We start from the raw sequence: 25,530 nt of genomic DNA, 5'->3' as shown, positions 1-25,530 counted from the left end.
CAAGGATAATTAGGACATGGAGGTGGTGAGATTGGCTTGCTTGTCTCGTTCTCGTTGTTTCTGAAGCTTCAACGGTTCCCACCAGTCAAGATAGCCATGCAATTAGAAGCAATTATCACGGCCATACTTCTCACTACCACAGTAGTACAACAACCAACCGGGACGGGTGATTTAGGATGAGGAAGACGGGGACTCGTGGTGGGCCGTGAAGCCGTCCTAGCAGCAAAGAGCGAGCCTTGTGCTGGGCTCAGTACAGGTGACTTATCAGGGGCTCGGGGACGAGGTGAAGCTACGACTCGTGTGGCAGGCCGAGCCACCATGGCTGCCCCACTTAGCAGCTATCCTCCGGTATTCATCACAGCTTGTCGCATTCCCTCATGGCGAACATAGGCAAAAGTTTGTTTGACGGAAGGAAGGGGCTCAGTTTGTAGAATATCACTACAAATTTTATCAAACATCTCATCCAAACCTGCAAGCAAAGTGTACACACGATCTGTTTGAACAATTTTATTAAAAATTTCAATATCATTACCGCACTTCATCGGATTAGGTCGACGATAATCAATCTCCTGCCATAAATATTGAAGATCACTATAGTATGTCTCCACCGGTCGTCCATCTTGCCTCATGCGAGAGGCCTTGTAGGTAAGATCATAGACTTGAGATATATTGGAGCCGTCATAATACGTGCGAGCAACCACGTCCCACACTTCCTTTGCCGTCGGTAGTCGAAGAAAGTACCCAATCAAATTGGGTTCCATAGAGTTGATGAGCCAACCCTTCACAATAGCATTCTCCGTACGCCATTTGGTGAAGGCCGGATCGTCGATAGGTGGTTAGGGATTACTCCAAAAAAAGTAGCCCAACTTGTCTTTTCCAACAACAAACATCTCAACAATCTAAAACCAAACTCCATAATTGGCACCATTGAGTTTAATGCTAATCGAAGCAGTAGACGAATCATGATAGACAATATGTGTAACAACTTGAGGTATAGGTAGGGTAGGATTCATGGTAGGGTCGGTTAGGATAGTAGTGTTTAGGGTTGTAGTGTTTAGTGTAGGAGTAGAATCAATTAGGATGGGGTTGTTTCCACCGTGGAGTGGTGGTAGGTTCTCCATAGGAGGGTCGAGTTTACTTGAGGGAACGAGCAGAGCAGAAATCCTAAGATCTCTGCTCTGATACCATGCTAATTAGGACTTATTTTGGGGTTTAATTTCCTGATATCATTCTTCTCACCAAGGAGGAAAATATATAATGTACAAGAGTGATTTACAAGGAAAGAAACATCAAATAACCTAATTACAATCTGACTACAAGGACTTAAATAGGTAACTAAACTAATTACAAAAAGTTAACTCTCCAACATGGACTAGCAATATTGTGGTACAAATTCGTCTTTAGCAAGAATCGAACCTAAAATCTTTCGCTTACAAGTAAAGAGAAATACCACTAGACTATTGTACTAAGTGGCGAAGATTTGGAGACCTATTAATTGATTCTACGAACTGCTTCAACCAGGAGGTGGGATGTCCATAACCTCAACTCCCTTCAATTGCAACAAATAATTGTGAACAAAGAAAAATGATATATTCTAATTAATATACAAATTGAGAAAAAATAAATTATTTTCCAACTTTTTATATAAAAAAGCAGGTAGCTGAAAGTAGTGTGGCTGTGACATATATAATGTGGTGGTTTGTAGGTCCACATGAGGCATTAAGCACACACTATAAAAAAAAGTCTAGGATGCGATCATCATCACCACAAGCCTCCATCGTCTCCCTTTATATTGGCCACCTCCGGACACTATCATCACTTGTCGGCCAATATTCTCCCTCCCTCCCTCCCTCCCTCCCTCTCTCTCTCTCAAAAGAACACCACGCCCCCACTCTTTCTCTGCAAATTAGGATTAATATTCATCACTAAAACCATACTTCAAACGATTAGATAATACAAGCTTGCAAAACCATACAAACAATTTTTTATCCTATCAAATTGTAGATTTTTAGTGCCACCATGAAACACCAAGACCTCAACCTTCAAAGAAGCACCAGTACTACTTCCATATCAAGAAGTACTTCGAGAAAGATCATCCCATCCAACCACTTCAGATCTTCATCATCAACTTTCCCACTTAACCATCTTCAAAACGACGACGTCGCCAACAACCTTTTGGTTCCGAAACACCAATCGCCAGTCTCCTTCCACCACCTCTCCAAAACCCAAACAAAACTCACCTCACTCCTCCGCTCTTTCCTCAGCTTCCTCTCCTTCCCCACCATTATCCCAACATGCAAATGGCTCGCCCTCACCTCCAACCTCTCCGTCACTCCCTCCCTTGGCCGAAAAGTCACCGGCACACTCTTCGGAAACCGCCGTGGCCACGTCAGCTTCGCCGTCCAGCTGGACCCACAGTCGGAGCCTGTTTTTCTTCTCGAGCTTGCCATGTCAACGTCTTCACTCGTTAAAGAGATGTCTTCCGGGCTCGTGCGCATTGCTCTCGAGTCTGAAAAGCAACAGGGTTCTGGCCGTACAGGTATGCATGGTCGGAAGCTGTTTCAGGAGCCTTCATGGACTATGTATTGTAACGGGAGGAAGTGTGGGTATGCGGCGTCTCGCACATGCGGCGAGTCAGACTGGCACGTGCTGAGGACTATTCGAAGCGTGTCGGTCGGAGCCGGCGTGATTCCAGTGGTGGACGACGGAAAAAAGGGTGGCGCGTCTGAAGGTGAGTTGCTTTATATGAGAGCTAGGTTTGAACGAGTCGTGGGAAGCCGTGACTCGGAGGCCTTTTACATGTTGAACCCTGAGGGTAATGGAGGTCCTGAACTCAGTATCTTTTTACTCAGAATATGAAAGTGAAGAAAAATAAAAGGAAAAGAAATTAAATTGTAGGTGAGAGAGATATAGTTTTTAGGTGATTTGATCGCAAGTTGCAGAAGTGAATGCTAGCTTAGTGACTACTTTTATATAATTTACAGCTTTGAAAATGTAAGAACATGTGATTTTATATGTTATAAATATCTTCATGTATATGCAGTTGATATAGATACTCTTGGACTTGATATCATTCACATGATATGCAATAAAAAAGCTGGTGGTGGCTAGCTAATTTTCTCTCTAGTCTTGGCTGTTAATTTAAATCAGATCATCAAATAAAGAGATGATCTTTTATGTTTGTATGCTCCTGTGGGTTCAGTGCGTGCGTGCATGTATGTTTTGTATCAAAAAGAACAAAGTATTGCATTACTAATTGTTTAATGAACAAAGTATTGAATGACTAATTGGCACGCTTGTCATTTTGCACTTCTAATATCACATCGAAATCCATGATATCCAAATGAATAAGATGTTACTCAGTACTACGGTCTGGTGATATTCCTATTCACTTGTAAATGAGAGCTCTTAGGTTCGAATCTCGTGGATGACGAATTCGATACCAAATTAGGTTGCCCATTGTGTGGCTTAGCCGAACTCCCCCTCTCCTAGTGTAAAATATATTATTGTACTAAAAAAATGAATAAGATTAGTTGGCATCATCACTTCATACATCCTTGGTACTCTCATTGGACATAACACACTTCGCATCTAGGTATTGCGATTCCCAAGTTATACCCAATAAAAGTGGAGCACAGTTGGGTATTTTGAGCAAACAAATGGGATATGACCAAGTGGGTAGCACCCGGATCAATTAAGATTCTAGCAAGGTGGGTGAGAATGTTCAACATACCCATGATCAAGTCAGGTTTGTTTTGTGCATCCTTGATGGTGATGTTGTTGAGTGCTGACATGATTGTGGGTCTGCTATCCTCCCAAGCGGCTTCCCATATTCCCTTGATTATATGGTTACCTATCTGCCTAGCTCGACCTGTCTGTCTACCTTGTCCACCACTGTTGGACGCTACATCAGTAGTCTGATATTGTCCACCTCCATACTGAAGTGCACCGCTTCCCTGGTGTTATGGATAGCTTCCCTGATATTGTGTGACCTCAACTGGATACTGATAAGTACCTCTTGAATGTGGAAATGGGAATTACCAATAGATTTACCTCTTGATTGGGGTGTACTTGGGTTAGAACCCCCTGGAGGATCCATAAATGTTACCGCTCCTCTTAAAGATAGGTTCCTCCGCGAACTAAAGCATGATTGTCCCCTATTGTTTTTCCGCTGAATGATAACTCCCTCATCAACATCGTTGTCGCTTAGGGCATTTTCAAAGTCCTCGACACGCAACAAAGCCGCATAACTCCTGGTAAGTGGTACATCTCTTTTGATGGCGCTAAATAACGAAATCTTTTGCAAATCCCCTTCTTAAACTGATGGAGCATACCAGCTGGGCTGGCAGTAATGGCATAACAATAACGGGATAAGTTAGTGAACTTCCGATGGTGCCCTGCCTTCCCCTGTTTCAAGCTCATAAACTCATCCATTTTCCTTGCCTCTGAAAGCAAGAACTTATTCTCGAATGCTACTTGAAATTGCTCCAATATCTTGTTAATCTCCCAAAATTTGGTTCTTTTCATACTTCCACGACGAGCTTACTGTCTCTCGTAGGAACCATACAATTGTCGAAACTCATTGTTCAACTAAAAAGTTTCCCTGTCTTTGCATGGCTTGGAGCGTATTTTGAACATGCTCAAGCCCAGCCTTATTCAAAATAGTGAGAGTGCGCGGTGCGGAAGAACCCTTATTATAAATGCATGCAGCTTCAGAGCATAGATAAAAGTGCAGTAAAAGTAAGGATATTCTCATCCCAGGTAGGATAGATATTACACAACTAACAACAAATAAATTTCCTGTATTGTGAGAAGTGAACGTTAGAATCTGCCAATGGTCCCCCGCTCGCCGCAGAATCCATCTACTAAGTTTTGGAGGAGCGCAAAACAGAAAATGTGATTAGGCGAAAATAAGAATTTATTAAACCTTTTTCCTTTTGGAACATAATAACCCCTCACTATAGAACCTTCCAGAATCATAAATATGTATGAAAAACCAAAGTGGAAAGTATAAAAGCAATTATGCCAAGGATACAAGTAAATCACTAATAACTCAACAATGCAGATCATGCATAAAGTAGTTACAGGAACAGGTTGGTATAATAATCCTTTCAAATACACAATTAGGGGTAATTGTGGTACCATGATTTTCTAGGGCTGAAGTAAGGCAGATTGAAATATGCATACCTCTAAAATCCGATCATGGACTCGATAGCGTCCGATGTGGAGGTGAATAAACGGAGAAACGACACCACCGCCATCTTGTTTCAGAGTCAATAGGCGAAGTCCGACAACTTTGCTGAGATTGACCATACTTGTTCCATAAGATACAAAAACATAATCCAGCAAGGAACTAGTAGGTTTCCTATAATCTTGGAGTCCTTACAATCTAAAGATTGTTGTGCACTACAAGTATTCATGACACGCTATCATCCCGATGTCTGGGACATTGGGATGGGGGCATGTCAATTCACACTCCTAAAAGGATGTACTATCTACTTCTTAGATATCCTCTGGGATTCTCCCAGTTTAATAAGGATTCTACAATTTTAAAAGGTTATCTCCTCAACCAATATAACTACACTCTTCTAAGGTTTATTATAAACAAAAAAAAAAAAAAGATAAAGATAAGGGCCTAAACTATATAGGCATTGTTTTATATGAACTGACTAGAAGGAGCAATTAAATTTTATATGTTAAAACAGAAGACTAGTCATAAGGCCATGTATAAAAAACAGAAAGTTTGCGTTTGAAAAAAAAAAAGAAGAAAGTTCGGGTTAAAAAGCAAAACAGAGGTTTGGGTTAAAAAAACAAAATAGAAAGTTTTTGGTCCATCAGCTTCGAACCCATCACTCCTCTAGTATTCTCAAATACTAATCACCAATGCAGCACAAGCTATAAAAGAAGCAGACAATTTATATATATATTAAATAATTCCAGGATGGGTCTGCCCTACCCTTGCCTCCATGTGGCTCCACCATTGTTAGAGAGCCTAGGCGGTTAGGCAGGGCTTAGGCGAACTATGCAGATTTAAATAAATTTATTATATATTGTATAAATAAGTGTCTATTCATATTTAAAAAATACATAATTGTATAGGGATACAAAAATTACAAAATAAAATGGTATATAATTATAATGTATTAAAATATATTGAAAACATGGGAAATAATCATATAATGAGTGTTTATTCGAGGATTCAAAAAATCTCCCACTATATTGAAAAAATAAAATGCAAAATGAAAGTTATCTATTTTCTGTATAGGTGATAGTCGTGATCTAGGCAGGCTAGGCACCATTTCTTGATTTTCAAACACTTAGGGATTAATTAAAGGTAATGGCCAGCTGTCTAGCACCTAAGCGTAGATTTTTAGAACAGTGCATTCCTCACCAATTTATAATATATAAAGGCACAAGTGACGAGAACAAACAACAGAAAATCCTCAATCTTCTCTCTTTGTCGCGCCCTCTCTTCCTTTAATTCCTCATCTGTAATAAGCTCCTGGTAACAATCCGAAGCCCAGAAGCCCAAACCCGAGGCCCAGTACGACAAGAACCCGAACTTTTTTTTTCATTTTGACGAGGAACCCGAACTTCAAAAGCTTCAATTTTTAGGAGATCCCACCCGTTGGCTGAGAACAAACAGTCGTCCTATTGAACGGGTGCGATCAGCTCTACCTATTTGAATTCAAAAAAAAGAAACGTTAGGATTCCGAAGCCTCAAGTTGGAGTTCGGTACCTACATTTAGCCCGAAAGCCAAGAGCCCCAAGAATGCTGCATTTTTTCATGCTAGACTCTCTGTAGAGTGCAGACCCTTCTGCTATTCTCTCTCTCAAGATTCTGGGTTTTTGGGGTTTTACAGAAAAACCCAGAAAACATATCGGGTATGTTATTGAATTTTCTCTCTCTATATCTCGGTACGATAACTTTGGGTGCCTTTTTTTGTTCTTTTGGAATGTTATGTGGTTTAGTATATATTTTTCTCGTTAATTTGCAGGAAAGAAGGAATGGAGGACAGTGCAAGAACTGGACTGCATGATTTTGCAAGGGCTTCAAGAAAGGCAGAAGAAGCAGGTCGGTTGGTTCGTTAAATTCATTTTCATTTTGATTTTCCAATTGGTTTGGTTGCTTGATCAGAATATAAATTTTTGTTTCCAGTTTTAATAAAGAGGAATTATATTTTGGAATTGTTTGTGGAATTAACTAATAGCAACTGTGTTTTCAAGATTTGAACAAATTTTATCCACTGATAGTAATTGGGTTGTGATTGGATCAATTGAATTTTGGATTACTTTCTTGGTTTTTGAATTCCGCAGATCAAGGATTCTATAAAATTTGCTCTGCGTTAAATCTTCAGAAACAGACGGGGACCGAAATTATTGATTTTTTAAGAATTGTTGAAATTTTTAAAATTTTTCTTTAATTTCTGAATTTGGTAATTTTGACAGCTTGGAGGCGATTCCAAGCCGTTGAATGGCTTGAATGCCTGGTGGGTCCACTTGGCATACCAAAACAGCCATCGGAGAGAGACTTCATTTCTTGCTTGAGAAATGGTCTGATCTTATGCAATGCCATCAACAAGATTCAACCAGGAGCAGTGCCCAAGGTATCTCATTTCGATCTCAGACTCGTGTTTTTTTCTCTGTTTGGTTGAAGGAAGCGAAGAACGTAAAGGAAAATGATATGTTAGATTTCTATGGCTGATTTGTTTCCAACAGTAAAAATAGGCATATGTTCTTGTATATATAAGCGAAGTTTCTAGTTCTATCCAGTCCTAACACTTGTTCTCCATTTATTTATTTATATATCCTAATTACTATCTAAGGTTGTGGAGAGCCAAATGCCTTTGCAATCATTAAGTTGGGAATCTCAAGCATTGCCTGCATATCAGTACTTCGAGAATGTCCGTAACTTTCTGGTCGCCGTGGAAGAGTTGAAGCTGCCTGCTTTTGAAGCTTCTGGCCTCGAAAGGGTAAATCATTTGCTCATATATGTATTTTATGTACATGTCACCCCTACTTTCATTTGCACATTGTGTGTTCCATATTTATCGTCTCAGGATGCATTGGAGGCAGGGTCAGCAGTCAAGGTTGTTGATTGTGTTTTAGCCCTTAAATCGTATTATGAGTGGAAGCAGACGGGCAATGGGAATGGATGTAATAAATATGTGAAATCTCCGCTAGTTATGGTTTCTGCCAATAGACTGCATTCAAGGGCCTCAACTGTAGTCCCATCAGAATCTTGCAGGCACTTGGATATGTCTGCCGTACGTGAAAGACAACCACCTGTTGAAGTTGATGACCGGAAAGTTGAAGGTTATATTGATTTCTCTTTCTTAAGAATTTTATCCATTTCTTATATATGCAGTTTAGTTCATATCTATGGTACATACCTAGACCGGAAACTTTTTACAGAAATTAATTAAATTGATAACATATGCATAATATTGATATTTGTTATGATCATCAATGAGGGAATATGGATATTTTTAGTAAGAAACATTTGACATCGAACAAATAACATATAATTAATCAACAAGCCCATTGATTGATGTAGCAGCATACGTAAAAGGATTTCATAAGAAACCTACATTCTTGGTACATTAGTTTCTTTTCATGTTGTGCTATAAAATTTATGCTTGGATGTGGACTATATATAGTTTTCTAATTGTGTTTTCCTTTAAGCCAAGGGTAGCATTTAGTGAATACTGTATAAGACATGGTTACTTCTAGATGCTATTACTGATAAACTTTCAGTATTGAATATATGACCTCAAAGAAGTAATGTATCATCACATTCGAGTTCATTGATTGATGTAACTTCATGAACACTAAGATTAGGGGTAGTACACTATCTTTATATTTTGTGGTTATTTCAGATGCTCAGGGTTGAAGGATCCTTATTGAATGATACAAAATTTCTTTTCAATCTGTTAGTAGATATGAAAACATCTGCTCCAAAAAGGCCATCATTCTTATATGGAATCCACAGCTGCTATTTGTAACGATCTTCAGTTTTTCTCCCTAACTCTTATCTTTCTGTTACTTGTGATGTAGTGGATTCCATAGAATCTGTTGTCAAGTTACTCGCTGACTCTATGGTTGACGGAAAGGAAAACATTGATGACAACCTTCTTTCTTCATACCATGGTAGAGACTCGGTAATGATCTCTCTCTCTTTTCTGCCTTCTAAGTTTTAACATAAAGAATGTTACTCTGATTCAGTCAATAAATGCTGGAATATGGATTAAATTTCCAGTCAACTTTCATCTCTTTTAACCAATTTCTTCTGTGCAGAATGCAGTGAGCTGCTTTCGAAGGATCATGACAAGTTATTTGGAGCAAAATCTACTGAAGAAGTTTCCTGAGGTTAGTTTGATTTGAGTGTTACGAGTTGTTTCTATTATTTTTTCTTGGTAATAAATTCCAAAACAAGCCACTTTGTGTTTTAGATTTTCAAGTATCATGATGTGTTTATCTTGTGAAGTAGAGAGAATCAAATAAAATGTAGAGAGCATCCCCAGTTATTTTCCTCTGTTCATTATGATAAATACATATTGGGTGAAAATTTGGGATAAAGTTGCAGTCTAGGAGGTATTTCGGGGAAATTGTTGATATCTGAATGGGATTTCCTTCTGCATCACCTAATGTGCATAGTTCTACAACTTCTTTTATGAACTTAATATAGCTATTTGAATTGGTTAAGTTTCTATTTCTTTTAGAAGATCACACCCCCTCCCCCTTCCTGCTATCCTATTCGCTCTATATTATGCCAGTGTTTTTACTTGCACGAAGTTGCTCTTAACTCAATAGTATTCTTTTGTGCAAACAGTTGAACTCTAAGTTAAAAGACCCCTTGAAAGAAAGAAGCAGCTCACCTGGCCATTCAACAGCTATGCCTCTAGAGGAGCCATCTGCTGTTGAAAATTTTGGAGTATGTCTATTATAATTTAGAAGCATTTTTTATATTTTTGGGTTAGCTCTGATACTTTATGGTATTGGATGTTGCACCCTATTTTCTGAACACTTACTAGATTCTAAAGTGTCTGTACCTTTTCTTTCGAATAGTGCTGCAAAGCTTGTATGAGAAAGGGTAACTGCAATCACAGACTTGTATTCCAAACGCAAGAGAAGGAACTTGTGGTATGTTCTCAGTACAAAGTTAGCTTATATCAATAGTGCTGCAAAGCTTATTTTGTTTCTGTCCTCCAAGTGTAGTATCTTTTCAGCACAAAGTTTGCTTATATGAATCTCCATCATAATACAAAACTAATTCTGACAATGATTAATCAATATTATCCCTTTATGGGTTTGAGATAAATTTCGATTTGTATTGCACTTGATATTGGTTCTGTGGTGATCTTTTTTTAAGTTTGTATCTTTAGCATAAATTATAGTTAATAACAAAGTAGTAACGGAAAGCTCCTGGTTGGGCAAATAAAATTTCAATTTGAGTCAAAATACAGTTAGTTCATTGTATAATTTCTAGAGGAATAATAGCATGGAAATGGTAATGTAATGATTTTCAATTTGCAGGATCTCAAGGCCTTGTGGTTAAGTGCAAAACGTGACTTTGAAGACTTACAGACACAACTGAATAGAGATTTGAAACACTTGGGTATGTACTGATGGAAGAATGTCCTAAATCTGTGCAATTTTACAAAGCTATATGCACATAAGTTTCTTGAAAGTTAATATGTTTGTGCTCGTGTTGTTTCAGGTGCTCAGGTACAGGAGCTGTCTACTGCCGCGCTTGGGTATCACAAGGTGGTGAAAGAGAATCAAAAGCTATACAACATGGTTCAGGATTTGAAAGGTTGGTACTTTTCCCAGACTAAAATGTTAGCTTTCTACCGTATTTTTAGTCAACTATCAAAATTTGTTATCCGATCTTGGTTGAAATGTCTTCAGGTAGTATTCGAGTTTACTGCCGTATCAGGCCTTCTTTCAATTCTGAATCCGGAAATGTTATAAATTTCATTGGAGAGGATGGTTCACTTGTGATTTTGGACCCTGCAAAGCCCCAGAAGGATGGAAGGAAGGCCTTCCAGTTCAACCGAGTGTTTGGTCCAACTGCTAGCCAAGGTAGTATTACATAAAAACCTTTTTTTTTAACATAAAAACCTTTTTTTTTTTCATAGCTTTTGGGCATCAATCTGTTGCTTATTGACTCTATTATACTTTTTTTGCAGATGAAGTTTTTAAGGACACTCAACCATTGATCAGGTCTGTGATGGATGGTTACAATGTATGCATTTTTGCTTATGGTCAAACTGGATCCGGTAAAACACATACTATGGTAAGAGACAAGCCTGAGACTTCAGTTGGATAAATCTTTTGTAATGTTTAGGCTGAACTTTTTTGTATAGGAGGGTAGGATTTATGATTGGTTCTCATCTTCTTGCAAGAATTTTTGCATACTATAAAGAAATGACACATCAGATTTGTGCATACAATAAGTTTTTATTTTTTTACAGAGTGGTCCATCAGGTAGATCAGCGGCGGATATGGGGATTAATTATCTAGCTCTCAGCGATTTGTTCCAGATGTCAAACAAAAGGAAGGATATCATAGACTATGACATTTGTGTTCAAATGGTCCAAATTTACAATGAACAAGTACGAGACCTTCTTGCAGAAGATTCATCCACTGCCAAATTAGAGATACGGAGCTGCACTGGTGATAATGGCTTGAGTATTCCAGATGCTACAATGCACTCAGTGACTTCCTCTACTGATGTCTTGAACCTCATGAAATTTGGTGAGATGAATCGTATGGTCAGTTCGACTGCAATCAATAACCGCAGCAGCCGTTCCCATAGGTCAGTTTGCTCTCTTATAAGAAAAAGCTTACCTTTACCATTTCATAGCTTATGATACAATATCTGAAAACTATCGAGTGCGAGCTAAAATAAAAACAAAAACAATGAGCAAGATAGCAGTTATTTAGTGCTTACTGATATTCTTTGGTGTGTATCTGCAGTGTCCTTACAGTCCATGTGAATGGCAAAGATACTTCTGGAGGTACTCTACACAGTTGCCTTCATTTAGTTGACCTTGCGGGAAGTGAAAGAGTGGACAAATCTGAAGTTACAGGAGATAGGCTGAAAGAGGCACAGTATATCAACAAGTCTCTTTCTTGTTTAGGAGATGTTATCGCAGCCTTGGCTCAGAAGAATTCTCACATCCCTTACAGAAACAGCAAACTCACACTTCTGTTGCAAGACTCCTTAGGTTTGTAATTTCTCGAATATTCAGCATTTCTCTCTAATCATTTTATCTTATTGTATTGGCTTTGAGCAAGATCATTCCACATTATAAGGGTGAGAAATTTGGTTAACTGTTTGCTTGGATTCAAAATGATTCCACAGTATGATTGGTGAAATGGAAAACTTGAGAAGCTTATTCCCCGGGAGTTTAAATGATCACTTCCCCATAGCCCTTATTCAATAAAAAGAGTTTCCAATTGTATGGTGCATATACTGTGTACTGACTGAGCTATCCCAACTTTCTCTTTGGTTTTGTACTTCAGGTGGACATGCTAAAACTTTAATGCTTGCTCATGTGAGTCCAGAAGAGGATTCCTTCAGTGAAACTATCAGTACCTTGAAGTTTGCTCAGAGAGTTTCCACTGTGGAACTAGGTGCTGCTCGTTCAAACAAGGGGAGTGGTGAGGTTATGCAACTCAAAGAACAGGTGAACAAATTTTATTAATTTGGTTTTTTCTGCCTATATTTTCACAAACTCCTTTTACTCTCTATGCTTGGATTGATCATTTGTTCTATCTAAATTAATCCCCAAACTTTAGAATATCAGCAAAACATTAGAGTTGTTTATGCACTAACACTTGTATCGTGTTTCTAACTTTTCAGATTGAGAGTCTTAAAAAGGCATTAGCAAACAAAGAAGGTCAGTGTGTATCAAGAACAACGACTGAGAGAACTCCTCAACGTCTTAGAAGATTAAGCATTGAAAGTTGCAGCACTGTGAAGACCGAGAAGGCAAAAACCCCTTATCTTCCAACTAGTTCAAGGAGGTTGAGCTTGGAAGGTCCAAGATTGATTAAGAAGGATAATCTAAATATATCGCATGACATGGGGAAATTCCTTCCAGCTGAGGCAGTGCCAATGCAGGAATATGGTCAACTTCAAAATGCAGCAGAAGTCACTACTCCGTTGGGCCATTTCAGTAATGCGGATTCCACATTAGAAGTGTTTTGTTCCAAGGCTCCTCAAAGTCCAACGAGCGTTACCTACGAGAAGCAAGTGTTAGAAACAGATAGTAGAACACAAGTTCATTCTCTTCAGCCACCAAAAACACCCGAACCTTGTCCCAGGACTCCTCTAACTCCAGCAAGTACTACATATCAGAAGCGAGTGTTGAAACCAGGTAGTAGAAACCAAGTTCCTTCTCCTCAGAAACCAACAACATCTGAGCCTCAGACCAAGGCTCCTCGCAGCCCAAAGATGACTCCTCGTAGCCCAAAGATGGCTAGCAATCAGAAGAGAGGGTTAATAACAGATAATAAGACACAAGTTCGTCCCCTCCAGCTATCAACAACGACGCCCGAACCACAAAAGCATTCCAGAAATGAGGTACAGGTTGTCATGCAAAGTAAGGTGACTCTTTCTACCGATTACCTGACACCTAATTTGACAAGTACCACAAGTCGAAAAGGATCTCAGATAAGGAAATCCCTGCGGACTATTGGAAAACTGATCAATGGCTCTGAGAAGAGGTGGGTGAAACTCATGTTTTGAATTTTCTTCTTTCTTTCTTCTCCTTATAGTCTGGGACATTTCTCTATTTTTCCGGTTTACATTACATATGTTTTGCATTGTTATGATGCCTCAAACATCAGATACACGTATGAACATAATTCCCCACTGAATTTGCAGGAACCAGCAAAGTTTGGTGGAAGCACAGTCAAGTGTTAAATGTGCAAGCAATATCAATGATGGAAAATCACCGGTTACAAATAATGCAAGAACTTTGAGGCGGCAATCACTGACCAGCATTCCACCATCAGGGTATGACAGACGATCATCTCTAGGAGGGAAGCCAACCGAAAATAGTATGTAAAGCTTTTACAAGCTTCATTACATTCTAGAACAATCTTATTAGTTAGAGCTTTCACATTCATATATCACTTGAGTTTCTTATGGCGTTTCCTTTTGCAGGTGCAAAAGAAAACAGAAGTGCCAAAACACCTCCGGCAGTCAACAGAAGTGGCAAAACACCTCCGCCAGTCCGTTCATCAACAAAAAGTAACAAGCGGTGACTATAGATAATTTGATGCAGAGTGAAACCTTTTGTGGTGCTTTGACTCGAAGCAATTGAATTCAGACACAGTCCAGCAATTGCCGGAAAAAGGCTTGGTAACGCTTTGGCTCAAAGCATACTGACTTGTATGGCAATCTGAGAATGCTTCATATATTGTCTGCTAACATGATCTACTTGACTTGAGATCCCAATTTTGTTTCATATATTGTCAAGTGATGATCCTCTTTGTAATTGTAGTACCTAGTTTGGATCCACATTGTGAAGTTCTGGTATTAAAAGTGGTTCAGTTCTAGGTTCTTGTCTCGTTTGGTTCACTAGTATTTGTTTAGGGAAATGATACACACACTCGAATTATGTCTGTTGTTTCTGTTCGACTTTTAAATATGATGGGCAGGAATAAATGATATATATCACCAATTCTGTGTTCCCTACAGCTCGGTACAAATTGCAAAGAACCAGTTTGATATCTCTTCTTGAACATGAGGAGATGACAAAAACATCTTCTCTTCATTGCTCAAATGGTCGAAATTTTTAGGCTCGTTTATAACTATTTCCTTTTTGTTTTAATTTTCAATTTTTTTTTTTAAAAGAAGAAAAATATAGAACAGAAAAGAGGGATGAGCAAAAGTGAAGGAAGGATGGAGGGAACGAAGTGGAAGAAATGTACGTGGAAGAATACATTGAAAATGAAAAACAAATTTGAATCGGATTTTTTTTTCTTGATTTTTTATTTCTTACGTTCTCCTTCATTTGTCCCTCCCCCCTTCATTCACTATTTCAATCCTCATTCTTTCGTATATGTATCTTTTATCTATATAAAAAGTTGAAAACCAAAAATAAAACTTGAATTAATTATCAACACTTTGTTGTTGTTTTCATTTTTCGGGGTCCAATTGCATGACTCCTCTAAGAACTCATGAGATTCTGATAGGAAGCGCAATTAGGTCTAACACATAATAATTATGATCACATAATAAATACGAGTATTCAACGTAAAACCAATTAATAATTAAACGGAAAGAACCAAAATATTTTAATAACTAACACATATTTGCATTCTCAACAAACACTAATTCCAATAGGTTTTTACTTTATTTTGGTTGCAACTTGCAACTTGAGTTTTGCATAATGTGTGATATAATATTTCTTTTTGAATGTGAAAGAGGGGACCAAGGCCCATGTGAGATATAACACTTGCATACAGTTTATTGTATACCTTTTGGGGATTTGGACATGTGCAATTAAATTATATTAAATCTTTAAAATCTTTGAGATCTTTAAAAACCCAAGTGAAAAGGCATGCTCTAGGTATCTAGATTAATATTTTAATATCATGTGACTTGGATAGTGCACAAGAAATATTCTATGCTTCTCACGCATGTTTGTGCATATAGTTGTATGCATCTTACTCTCTTATTTTTCTAAATTCGCTCTTTTTTTATGATAAATATTAAAAAGGAAGAGAGTTTGAATTAGAAACGCAATAAATTGTGGAAGAAAACTTCATCAATCAGTATAATCCACACTTGCCGCGAACACCTACCTCCATCTAGCTTCAATTATGCATTGAACATTTCCTATATTATTGTTATTGTACTTTCTTACTTCAGTGATACGAGTTTCTCTAAATTTGGTGCCATGCACTCTATGCATAATTCTAATAATCTTTCTTTGAATTAACACTTTTGTACCTTTGAAAAAAAAAATTAACACCTTTGTACTACTTTTGTCATGAAATTGTCAAACAAAGAGATTAAGGTCTGATTTGGTACTGAGATGATTCTGAAAAAAGTGGGTATCAAAAAAAGTTGGGAGCTTTCTTGTGTTTGGTAAACATTCAGCTTCAGCTCTTTTTTTCACAGTTTTGGGTGAAAAAAAGCCAAAAACACAAAGCTGCAAAACCCAGCTTTGAAAAACCGGCTTTTATAATACTGTTTTTTTTTTCAAAAGCACTTTTATAAAAAAAGTTTACCAAACACTCTGATGTTTTATTTTACAGCTGCTTATTCTCACAGCATAGCAGAATCAGTTTTTTTTCAAAGTACAGCAATACCAAACCAGCCCTAACAGATTTCATGACATGCAGAGTTTGAACTACATATGTGCCCCGTAGCCCCCTCCATGTGAGATAATTTGGGAACATTTACAAAAAGAGAGAGGTTGAGAGCAAAAGAGCTTTGCTCTCTAAGTATCAAAAAGTAATAAAGAAGGGTTGAGATTTAACTAGATCATCTTAAGCATCAAAAGATAAGAAAGAACAGTTGAGATTTAACTAAATAATGTTTAATTAAATCCCAACCTCTCACTCGTGAAAAATAGTAAAATAAATGACATTGTGTTTATGTCTCATTTCATTACGATTCTTGTAGTGAGCTTTTAATTTTAGATTAACCCTGTGGGTTAAAAAAAAAATACTATTAATCTAGTCGTCATGATAAAAGTCTGTTAACGATCACAGTACAAATCGAAATTTTCTATCAAAAGTGTCTGGACATGGAGGGCCTAAATAAAATTTGGGAAAATTGTATAGGAGATGTGAAATGATGAAAAGGTCTTTAATTTTGTTGTCAAGTTTAACTTAATTATATACTAGCATTTGCCTACATATTTTGTGTGTATGAACACATTTTTTTAGAAAATGAGAAAGAGAGAGGGAGAGGGAGAGAGAGAGAACATGGAGGCAATAAGAGGTTTTTGTTTTTGTTTTTGTTTTTTTTTTTTATTATTTTATATATATATATATATATATATATATATATATATATATATATTGAAGCTATTTTAATATCACCTGTATGTGAGGTTTCAATAAAAAACAGTAAAAATTGAACCTATGAAATTACATTATTGCCCATCATTTTTTTTTTTGTGATAGAAGACTAATTTTTTTTTTCACCCTCTCTTGATTGACAAAGAGAGTTTTATTAATTAATAGAGATTATTAAAAATACATTGTTTTTTAAAAGATAAAAAAATAAAAAAATAAAAAGATATTTTCCTCAACTGAAGAAACCAATAAGCCCAACGGCTAGTTTTTTTTTTTTTTTTTTTTTTTTGAGAAATCCCAACGGCTAGTTTTTTTGGCAGGGGTATCCTCCTGCAATGTGAATTGCGAATTGCAAAACCAAGTGGCATGTGGTCCCCTCTATATCTGCCACCTTTATTGTTAGGGATGTGATATCCACACATCCCATTTTACTTCTCACACACTTTTCTAATTTTCGACCGTCGAATCGGATGAATTGAAGAAAATCAACGGACAGAAATTAACAAGAGATGTGTGGATAGCACACCCCTTATCGTTAATCATTTCATAAAAAGAATGGCTAATTATATTTTACAAGCTTTAGATCTGGGTGACTTCCAAAATGAGCAACAGAGTTTTAATTATCTCACGTTGCACCGTAAGGTCTTGCAAATGTATCAAATTTGCGTCAGTGGTCGAATTTATGATAGTTCATTAAAAATTAATGATGTGGTGATCTTAAGACACTTAACGTGTAAGTCGCATTTCTACCAAATTGACAAAGAAAACTCATCAAGTTAAAGGAGGATTAAACATTCAAAGAAACAAAAAATGTAAATTGATATATTTTTCAAACCTCATTGTACATGTAAGGAAACTGGAACCTCATGACTCATTTTCAAAACTACATCAAACATAAGGAAACTGGAACCTCAGGACTCATTTTCAAAACTGCATCAAACATGTAGGGTGTAAAATATAGTTGATAAAAAAGGAAAAAAGTTGCCTACAATGAGATGTCAATCAATGTGATCTCTTTTATTTAATTACAAAAAAGAGTTTCGAGCTCACATTGTAGAGTGTAAATAACAAAGATGTCACCATAATGATATTTCAAACTCATGCACAATACATTATTGACTAGAAGTAAGGATTATCTCCATTGCATTTAAACATGGAAAATAATGCCAAAAGAAATTAGGTTATGCCTTGTCAAAGTCGCCTCAATCTCAATGCATTCAATTTTGTGCACAATAAAAGATGAATTTGCTCGTAAGGTAAAAGATAAAATAAAAAGGTTGAAAAGCTGCATAGCCTTTTTCAGTTCAAGTAGAAATAGAAGTAGTATAACGTTCCCATAGCTTTGTTAAAGTTTTTTTTTATTTTTTTAAATGAAACGATTGGTGACCAATTACGATTATTATTATTTTTTCGAGTTTGAAGAGGCTATAGGGGATTTCACCCTGCCCGTGGCCACTGTCAAACAAACTTATCAGTTCAAAGCATCGAATTCGAAACCTCCCACATTTTTTTGTTTATTAGAAGTCGCAGTCCACACCCTTATCACTTGACCACTGTCAAACAAACTCATCAGTTCAAAGCATCGAACTCGAAACCTTCCACATTTTTTTGTTTATTAGAAGCCGGAGTCATCACCCTTATCACTTGACCACTTATTGTACTTCCATACCTTTGCTACTTGGATGGATGCAATAATGCATTCTTCTGACTATATTCACATGCATGGAGAATAGTTATGACATTTATATAACTCTATGAATAATACCTTAAAAAATAGATGTTTAGAGAGATCCTTTATTGATTCACGTGTGATGAACTTGTTTGGTTGTTTGGCAAACAGAAAAACAATCTTACACGTGCTTATATTTGTAGGTCGCCACATAAATACTTATATTATCAAACCGTAAATCTAAAGTACGTGTTCATATGGATATTAATTCGATCAAGGGTTCAAATCGAGTCAACAAAATAAGCATTTTATGCTGTCAGATTGTGAGACAAGAGAATCTTCTTGTTTAGTCAATGTTCTTAAATAAAATTAGCGAAAAATAAAAAGGAAGAGTAGATAATAAAATCTTGCAGGAGAAACTAAGATGCAGAAACATTTGGTTAAGGATGCAGACAAAAGGGATACAGGCTGCCAAACGCTGGAAGCATGCATGGTGGGTTCAAATGCATAAAGATGGTAGTTTCCTATCAATGTTTTGGCCTAAAAGATGCATGTGCCAATCATAGAGGATGCAAAAACCATTCAACTAGAATATATGATAATTGCAGAAAATATAGCTAGGGAACATGGCTAAATTTACAAATAAAACTAGGGCATTGGTCTCTAGAATTTAACGAAATTGGTATTTTCGGCCTCATACAAAAAATTCATGAGTACTGGTCGTTGGATTTGTCACTACATAAAACAACGGTCTTTACAGGTGATATCGTTAATTCTTTTATCCAAATTAAAAGGATTAAAACGGTAGGAATGGAAGTTATAACGATTGTTAACCAAAATGACCATTATTTCATAAGAGTTCAAGATCAAAACTCATAAATGTTTAGTACAGTGACCAAAACTCGAATAAAACTAAACTTTAGAAACCAATGCTCCAATTATCTCAAATTCACTAGCCAGCCAATTTTTCAGTGTTCGTAAGTCAACGTCACCATTACAAACAAACACAATGCCCCATAAGCTTGTTGAACTTACAGACCAACAGACATATCGACAAGAGAAAATTGCAGAAAGAAACAAAAATTGGAGTTTTGAATTTGCAGCAAAGTTAGACAACAGAGAATAAAAAGTTCAATTTGTTACAAATTCACTTAAATGGAAAGAAAAAAAATTGCTTTTGAGGCAGAAAGTTGAATGGTAAACGTAAACGGGTGCAAGAAGAAAAGAATAGAGTTGCTCAAAACATCGAAGTATATACCAAAATCAAGTGTCTTTGTGCAATTCTAAATTTACGTAGGTCACATTTATATACAGCAATAATCTTCCTAGTACACATTTTATGCCATCTACAACCTTCAAAATGATTCATGCAAGGTTAAAAATTGAAGTAAAACCATCAGAATTACTGTGATGGAAGATGGGGGCGATTGTTCAAGCTGTGGAAGATGTAATCGTAAGCACGAACCAATCGCTTCCGAAATCTTCGGAGGTCTAATCTCACAGTTTGGCCATCAAGATAGATCTTCTTTGTGTACTCCCATCCCATTTTGGTTACACTCTGTGGATCCCTAAGAACAGGATCATCCTTACGGTATTTGGCGTACAACGAGCTCTCTCGAGTAAGAATCTGGTAGCCGATGTATTTCAACCCGAGCTTCCTTGCAGGTTCCCCATAGTATTCCTCCGCTGCCCACTCAGTTCCTAGGGGAACAACTTGGATGAACACGGACCCAGGCCTCATGAACATAAAATGTGTCATGGCAGCGCCATGAACCCCGATCATGACATCACTCGCATTAAGGGCCCGATAAATCTTTGCTAACTCTGTCGTGCGGTCAGGTCTCAAAACATTAACTTCAAACCCAATTTGCTCCGCCATTCTAACCAAGAAATTCTCATTGGTTATCGCTCTTGATCCATTTCGAGATATGATGACCAGCTTAGGCTTCTTGAATTGATCTTCTTGCACTTCACTCTCAGGTTCGAAAGAGCTTTCAGATGCCAGAGACGCAGAATGCTTCTCCGGTGCTTCCCGTTCCTCGTCTTGAATTAGACTTCTAATTCGAGGCCAGTAGGCTCGGTCTAGAAGATTTCGAAAGTCAACAATGCTCACATTTCCCTCCATCAGTGAGGAATCCACAGTGAGCTCGTCGTGAATCCTCAGACCAACGGTGACCTCAGGGAAGCAATGAGTTCTTGTTTCTCCACTAAAATCTATGGGTTGATAATCTGATAGTTGAGAAACAATGTCTCCATATTTCGTCACCCACCAATTATGGTACTCGAGAATGACAAACACAACCTTCTTGTTGAAACGCTGGGAAGTAATGAACAACGGCATAATCCCATCATTGAATTCGTGATAGACATTACCAGTATACCCCCCGGTTGAGAAAAACACTGCCGGAACATCATGTTGGACATCACACCGGTGGTGCATCCCCAGAGTGTCTTTCTTCGCAACGAGCTGTAATTCATCAATGGTGTCCATGACACTTGTTTCCCATTTCCGTGTATACGGTTTGACCTTTGTGTGCCCGAGTTCCTCGGTTTCATCTTCTTCATTTTCCTCAACAACATCAGAAACATGATTTTGGAAGCTACTTCCTTCTTTAGATCGGTAGAGAAAGATGGTGGAGGAAGCACAGTGTGTTCTTACATCCCCTTTCATTACACAAATATCTGAACGAATACTGGTTCGATCGCAACATATAGTTCCTGAAGGCACAGACAGAAATTACAATTAATTTGTATTAACAAAATAAACATCAATAATCAAAAGCATCTGAAGTTCTTGATGGGATTACAATCTGAATTTTCTCAGTTCCCATTCCTTTCCCTTTTCTTTTTCATGAACCAAATGGGCCCTAAGCGAATGATAACAACCAAAATCCGACCGCAGACTTGGTCGTATCCAAGTTGGCTAGAGCAGTGTGCTCGCGCTCTGCACCCAAGTTCAAATCCTGTTCCCTTTCCCAGTACTTTAGATTAGATTAGAACATCGCTCAAATAAAACAGTGGCCACCTTTAGCAGTATATCAATACTGTCTGAGAAAACCAAAAACCCAAATAATCAAAAGAGAAAGGGAATGGCAGAGCACTCACCATTAGAGATTGAAGAACACAAGGGAACATTTACTTTCATATCCTCCATTGGTGTTGAATCTACAAAAAACCCCCAATAAGAAAACACACTCATGCACATGCAGCAAGATTGAAGCAAAGAAAATAATAAAAAAAGATGAGAGAGAGGAGAGAGAGAGAGGGGGGGGAGATACTTACATAGGAGAGAGAAAGTGGTGTTGGAGCTGAAAAGATGAGGGGCTAAGATGAAGCTGCAAGAGAGGAAGGAGATGAAGAGGAGATAGAGAAGCTTGGGACTTGTTCTCTTGTAATAATAACCAGAGTTTGCAAACTCCATTAGAAAGGTAGTGGTCTGTGAGTCTTCGTCTTCCTCTGCAGCTGCACAAGGCTTGTCAACTTTTCTCCACTGGTGGTGGTGATGCCGCTGATACCGCCCCATTATTTCTTATGCACAAAAAAAAAAAAAAAAAGCTTTGATCTTTATTTTTGCTTTCCCCTGTTTTTTCTGCTTTCTGGGTTTTGTAGTTTTCTGCTTTCTGGGTTTTGTAGAGAGAGAGAGAGAGAGAGAGAGAGAGAGAGAGAGAGAGTTTGATGGACTGGGAACAAACCCCGGATGAGGAATGGAGAGAGATGTTTTTTTTTTTGGTCAATCGAGAGAGGAGAGAGATGTTCAAATAGCAGAGAAAGCAAAGCTATTTTCTTGGATTCCCCCCCATGTTTTAGAGAGAGAGAGAGAGGGAGAGAGAGAGAGGAGGGAGATGGGAGATGGGTTTGTTTATTGAGGAGCTGCCTGCTTCTTCCTTTCTAGAGAGAGAGAGAGAGAGAGAGAGAGTCTAGAGAGAGGAAGATGGGTTGATGCCTTGATGGAGTTGAGAAATGGAAAGAAGCTAACAAAGGGGAAAAAGGAGGCTTAAATTTAATTTAATCTAATTTAATTGAGGGACGTCTCTGCTCAAAGTTTGGTAATTTTTCTTTTTAACAATGCACTCAAGAAAATAAATAAGTTTAGTCTTACAATAAATTATGAATAATATATCGTTTTTGACTAAAATCAAATGTAAACTTTTTCAAATCGTAGTACCAATTTAATTAAATTATCTGGCAGTCAAATGCGTATAGAGAGCAGCGGAGACTTGAAACTTGATGTGATCCTTATAGCTTTCTTTGCATCCTCCTCCTGGGTTGGGTTGGGTGGCTAGCTCATATTTTCTTATGGCAACTGTTGAAATTAGTGTACAACTCGTTATCCCACGCGCTTAGGGACACGCGCCTCTGAGAGCTGTGTCCAAGTTGGCAAAGCAAACTGACTGCTGGCGGGAATCAAGATCTTGCTTCTAGTTAGAAGGAAGATGGTGGATTGGCCACTGAAAGTAAAGAAAAGAATTTTGCAGATAAGTAAGCATATATACGGTCCCATCCCATCCCCATCCCACGTTTGGTCTAACATTGGAACAAGACCATGATAAGTTTAAGAATAATATACAAATATAGGTATGTGCTTATCTTAGTTGCGATTTGATTACTCATTTTCCTACCTTTCTATTTGTCACTTCAACCCTCTTTAGATTTCCAATGTTTTCTTAATTTTTCTCTCTTTTCCCATGTTGCTACTAGGGGTGGGTTCGGTACGGTTACCGTACCAAAACCCTCGTACCAATTACCGTACCAAACTTTCGGTTTGGTAAAATCTATTACCATTACCATACCAAACTTTCGGTATACCGAAGTTCGGTATTGCCAAATATTCGGTTGGCATTGTATGGCAATGGTAATTGCCACTTTGTTTTGGGACAAAATTTGTTTTTGCTTTTTTAACCCAATTCAAGGGCAAAACTTTTTTAGTGTACCTTTATCTCATACATTGTAGCCTAAATTCATCTATTATTCATCATTTACAATTCACACACACAATAATTCAAATGATGCATCAAGATTCATGATGAAAATTAAGCTTACAATCCAAATAGAAGTTACGAACCAAAACAAATAGAAGTTTCCCCCATGCTAAAGATCTTCTCTATCCTCCATTGGTTCAAACACACTTCTAGAACTTTCCCAATGTCTTCTCCCTTATGACCCGTGATCTTTATGAAGTTTATGATCCGTTTGTGCAACTTTCATTCACTATCTATGAAGTGAGCGGTAACTACCATGTAGTTAATGTTTTGTACCGATGTCCAAGTATCGGTTGTGATACTTACCTTTTGATTATGCATTGCTTCAAATAACTTAGACTTCTCCAACACATATAAATCCCGCACATTAGCCGCAATCTTCTTCCTATTTGGAATCTTGAACCGAGGTTGAGCCTCTTTCATCATATCAAATTATTAGAATATTATAAATATGTGTTATATAATTATATATTATATAATTTATAAATTATATATTATATTATATGTTCGGTACGGTAAGGTAATACCGTGGTAATAATATCCATTACCAATACCGTACCAAGAAATTTCGGTACGGTACAATACTGTACCATTACCGATTGGCACAAAAAATTTGGCACAAAATCGGTATGGCACGGTTGGTAATTCAGTTGGCACGACAATTTGGTAAAAAAATCCACCCCTCTAGACTAGAGCCACATGACTATTTTTCTATCCACTCATTTTTACCTTTAGCATTAAACTTAATCTCACAATAAGTTAACAATAATATGATTCAAATTCTCTTTTTGCGAAAATCGAATCTAAGACCTCTCACTTACAAGTGAAGAGGAATATCATTACACCATAATACTGAGTAATTATTTTTCTTCACTTGTATGTATAAAGTTTCATGTTTGAATCTTGTGAATAAAAAAATTAATATGAAATATTGATCGCTTAATATGCTCAATATCGTTGTATAAAAAAAATGATCTCATTAAAAAATTGTAGAGTTGTGCGACATCATAAGGCCCTTCTAAACTAACAACTAAGCTTCTCTAATGGTTTTGTGTCCCTATAATAAGTAATAAAGTTTTTCATGCAAATTCGATATATCTTTAATAGGAGGCAGATTCTCTGCCCTCCCACTTTCCGTGCCTTCCTGTTTTGTGTGATCATGGTTAAGTCACGTCAACATTTTATATTATTTTTTATAGAGATAATAAGACAAAAATGAATAGTAATATAAAATGTTGACATTACTTAACCGTGACCACACAAACAGGAGAATACGGAAGGGCATGGGAAGTGGGAGGCGAGAAGTGGAAGGGCAGAGAATCTGCCTCCGTATCTTTTTCCATCAAATGGCATCCTTATCCTTTGTCTTATATTTGTCTAATGTTTACCAAGAATTTTCAACAAGATGATGAAGGGTGTTGAACAAAAAAAAAAACACATTAAGAGAAGCGTACTCAATAAGGACATATCAAGACTTTTGTGGAATTTAAAAATCTTTAAGTATTCAACTAGAGAAATGTTAGCCACAATTCATATTTACGTTTTTTTTTATTTGCTTTTCTTACTCATCAATTTACATCTGGGTTCTATTTACCTACTAAGCTAAGACTTTAATGATCTAAAAGTACAAACTCTTTTTTCTCCTTATATCTTTGATAAATCTACCAAACAGGCAATAATGCAATTAAAAATAATAGAGTGCTAACAATCTTCCCACTTACATTTTAAGTTCAACATTCTCACATCTACTCATGTCATGTGTATTCTACTAACATGCAAAGCTAGAAACTTAATTATTTTTTTATTTATAAATTAAAAGTTTAGTTATACTAT

The 25,530-nt window shown here is 37.2% G+C and overlaps 3 protein-coding genes across 7 annotated transcripts; 2 read left to right on the top strand and 1 right to left on the bottom strand.

Annotated features, from left to right (window-relative positions):
- Positions 1 to 1,827: 1,827 nt before the first annotated feature.
- Positions 1,828 to 3,126, top strand: LOC103449764 (protein MIZU-KUSSEI 1). The gene has a single exon (XM_008389090.4). The coding sequence runs from the start codon at positions 2,020 to 2,022 to the stop codon at positions 2,857 to 2,859; it is 840 nt and encodes a 279-aa protein (XP_008387312.2). The 5' UTR covers positions 1,828 to 2,019; the 3' UTR covers positions 2,860 to 3,126.
- Positions 3,127 to 6,698: 3,572 nt separating this feature from the next.
- LOC103449783 (kinesin-like protein KIN-14L) lies at positions 6,699 to 14,699 on the top strand. 4 transcript variants are annotated; one of them, XM_070809917.1, is made up of 19 exons: positions 6,699 to 6,885; positions 6,999 to 7,075; positions 7,450 to 7,607; positions 7,827 to 7,973; positions 8,061 to 8,316; positions 9,058 to 9,161; positions 9,298 to 9,369; positions 9,833 to 9,934; positions 10,069 to 10,143; positions 10,537 to 10,618; positions 10,721 to 10,820; positions 10,916 to 11,085; positions 11,193 to 11,299; positions 11,478 to 11,821; positions 11,983 to 12,233; positions 12,532 to 12,695; positions 12,872 to 13,737; positions 13,898 to 14,029; positions 14,180 to 14,699. In XM_070809917.1, exons 2-19 carry the CDS (start codon positions 7,009 to 7,011, stop codon positions 14,268 to 14,270), a joined length of 3,288 nt encoding a protein of 1,095 aa, XP_070666018.1. In that variant the 5' UTR covers positions 6,699 to 6,885; positions 6,999 to 7,008; the 3' UTR covers positions 14,271 to 14,699. The 4 variants fall into 4 exon arrangements, with proteins under 4 accessions (XP_070666018.1, XP_028946480.1, XP_028946479.1 ...); XM_029090647.2 differs by having other exon boundaries at positions 6,708 to 6,885; positions 10,721 to 10,816; positions 10,912 to 11,085; XM_029090646.2 differs by having other exon boundaries at positions 6,708 to 6,885; positions 10,721 to 10,816; positions 10,912 to 11,085; positions 13,898 to 14,073.
- A 5,252-nt stretch (positions 14,700 to 19,951) lies between these two features.
- On the bottom strand, positions 19,952 to 22,705 carry LOC103430283 (xylan glycosyltransferase MUCI21). 2 transcript variants are annotated; one of them, XM_008368419.4, is made up of 3 exons: positions 22,001 to 22,705; positions 21,824 to 21,883; positions 19,952 to 21,436 (listed from the first exon to the last, which is right to left on the bottom strand). In XM_008368419.4, the coding sequence occupies exons 1-3, from the start codon at positions 22,239 to 22,241 to the stop codon at positions 20,121 to 20,123; spliced, it is 1,617 nt and encodes a 538-aa protein (XP_008366641.2). In that variant the 5' UTR covers positions 22,242 to 22,705; the 3' UTR covers positions 19,952 to 20,120. The 2 variants fall into 2 exon arrangements, with proteins under 2 accessions (XP_008366641.2, XP_070666078.1); XM_070809977.1 differs by lacking the exon at positions 22,001 to 22,705 and adding an exon at positions 21,526 to 21,743.
- Between the last annotated feature and the right edge of the window lie 2,825 nt (positions 22,706 to 25,530).

The sequence above is a fragment of the Malus domestica genome, chromosome 12, assembly GCF_042453785.1.
Source record: "Malus domestica chromosome 12, GDT2T_hap1".
NCBI lineage: Eukaryota > Viridiplantae > Streptophyta > Magnoliopsida > Rosales > Rosaceae > Malus > Malus domestica.
The sequence above is the reverse complement of the archived record's forward strand: the minus strand, read 5'-3'. Positions and strand labels throughout refer to the sequence as shown.

Excerpts from the sequence above, each read along its gene's own strand:
- LOC103449764 (XM_008389090.4), top strand. The coding sequence starts at position 2,020 with ATGAAACACCAAGACCTCAACCTTCAAAGAAGCACCAGTACTACTTCC.
- LOC103430283 (XM_008368419.4), bottom strand. The coding sequence starts at position 22,241 with ATGGGGCGGTATCAGCGGCATCACCACCACCAGTGGAGAAAAGTTGAC. Across the intron at positions 21,884-22,000 it reads CACCACTTTCTCTCTCCTAT|ATTCAACACCAATGGAGGAT; the intron begins GTAAGTATCTCC and ends GGTTTTTTGTAG. Across the intron at positions 21,437-21,823 it reads GTGTTCTTCAATCTCTAATG|GAACTATATGTTGCGATCGA; the intron begins GTGAGTGCTCTG and ends CTGTGCCTTCAG.
- LOC103449783 (XM_029090646.2), top strand. The coding sequence starts at position 7,009 with ATGGAGGACAGTGCAAGAACTGGACTGCATGATTTTGCAAGGGCTTCA. Across the intron at positions 8,317-9,057 it reads TGATGACCGGAAAGTTGAAG|TGGATTCCATAGAATCTGTT; the intron begins GTTATATTGATT and ends CTTGTGATGTAG. Across the intron at positions 11,822-11,982 it reads CGCAGCAGCCGTTCCCATAG|TGTCCTTACAGTCCATGTGA; the intron begins GTCAGTTTGCTC and ends GTGTATCTGCAG.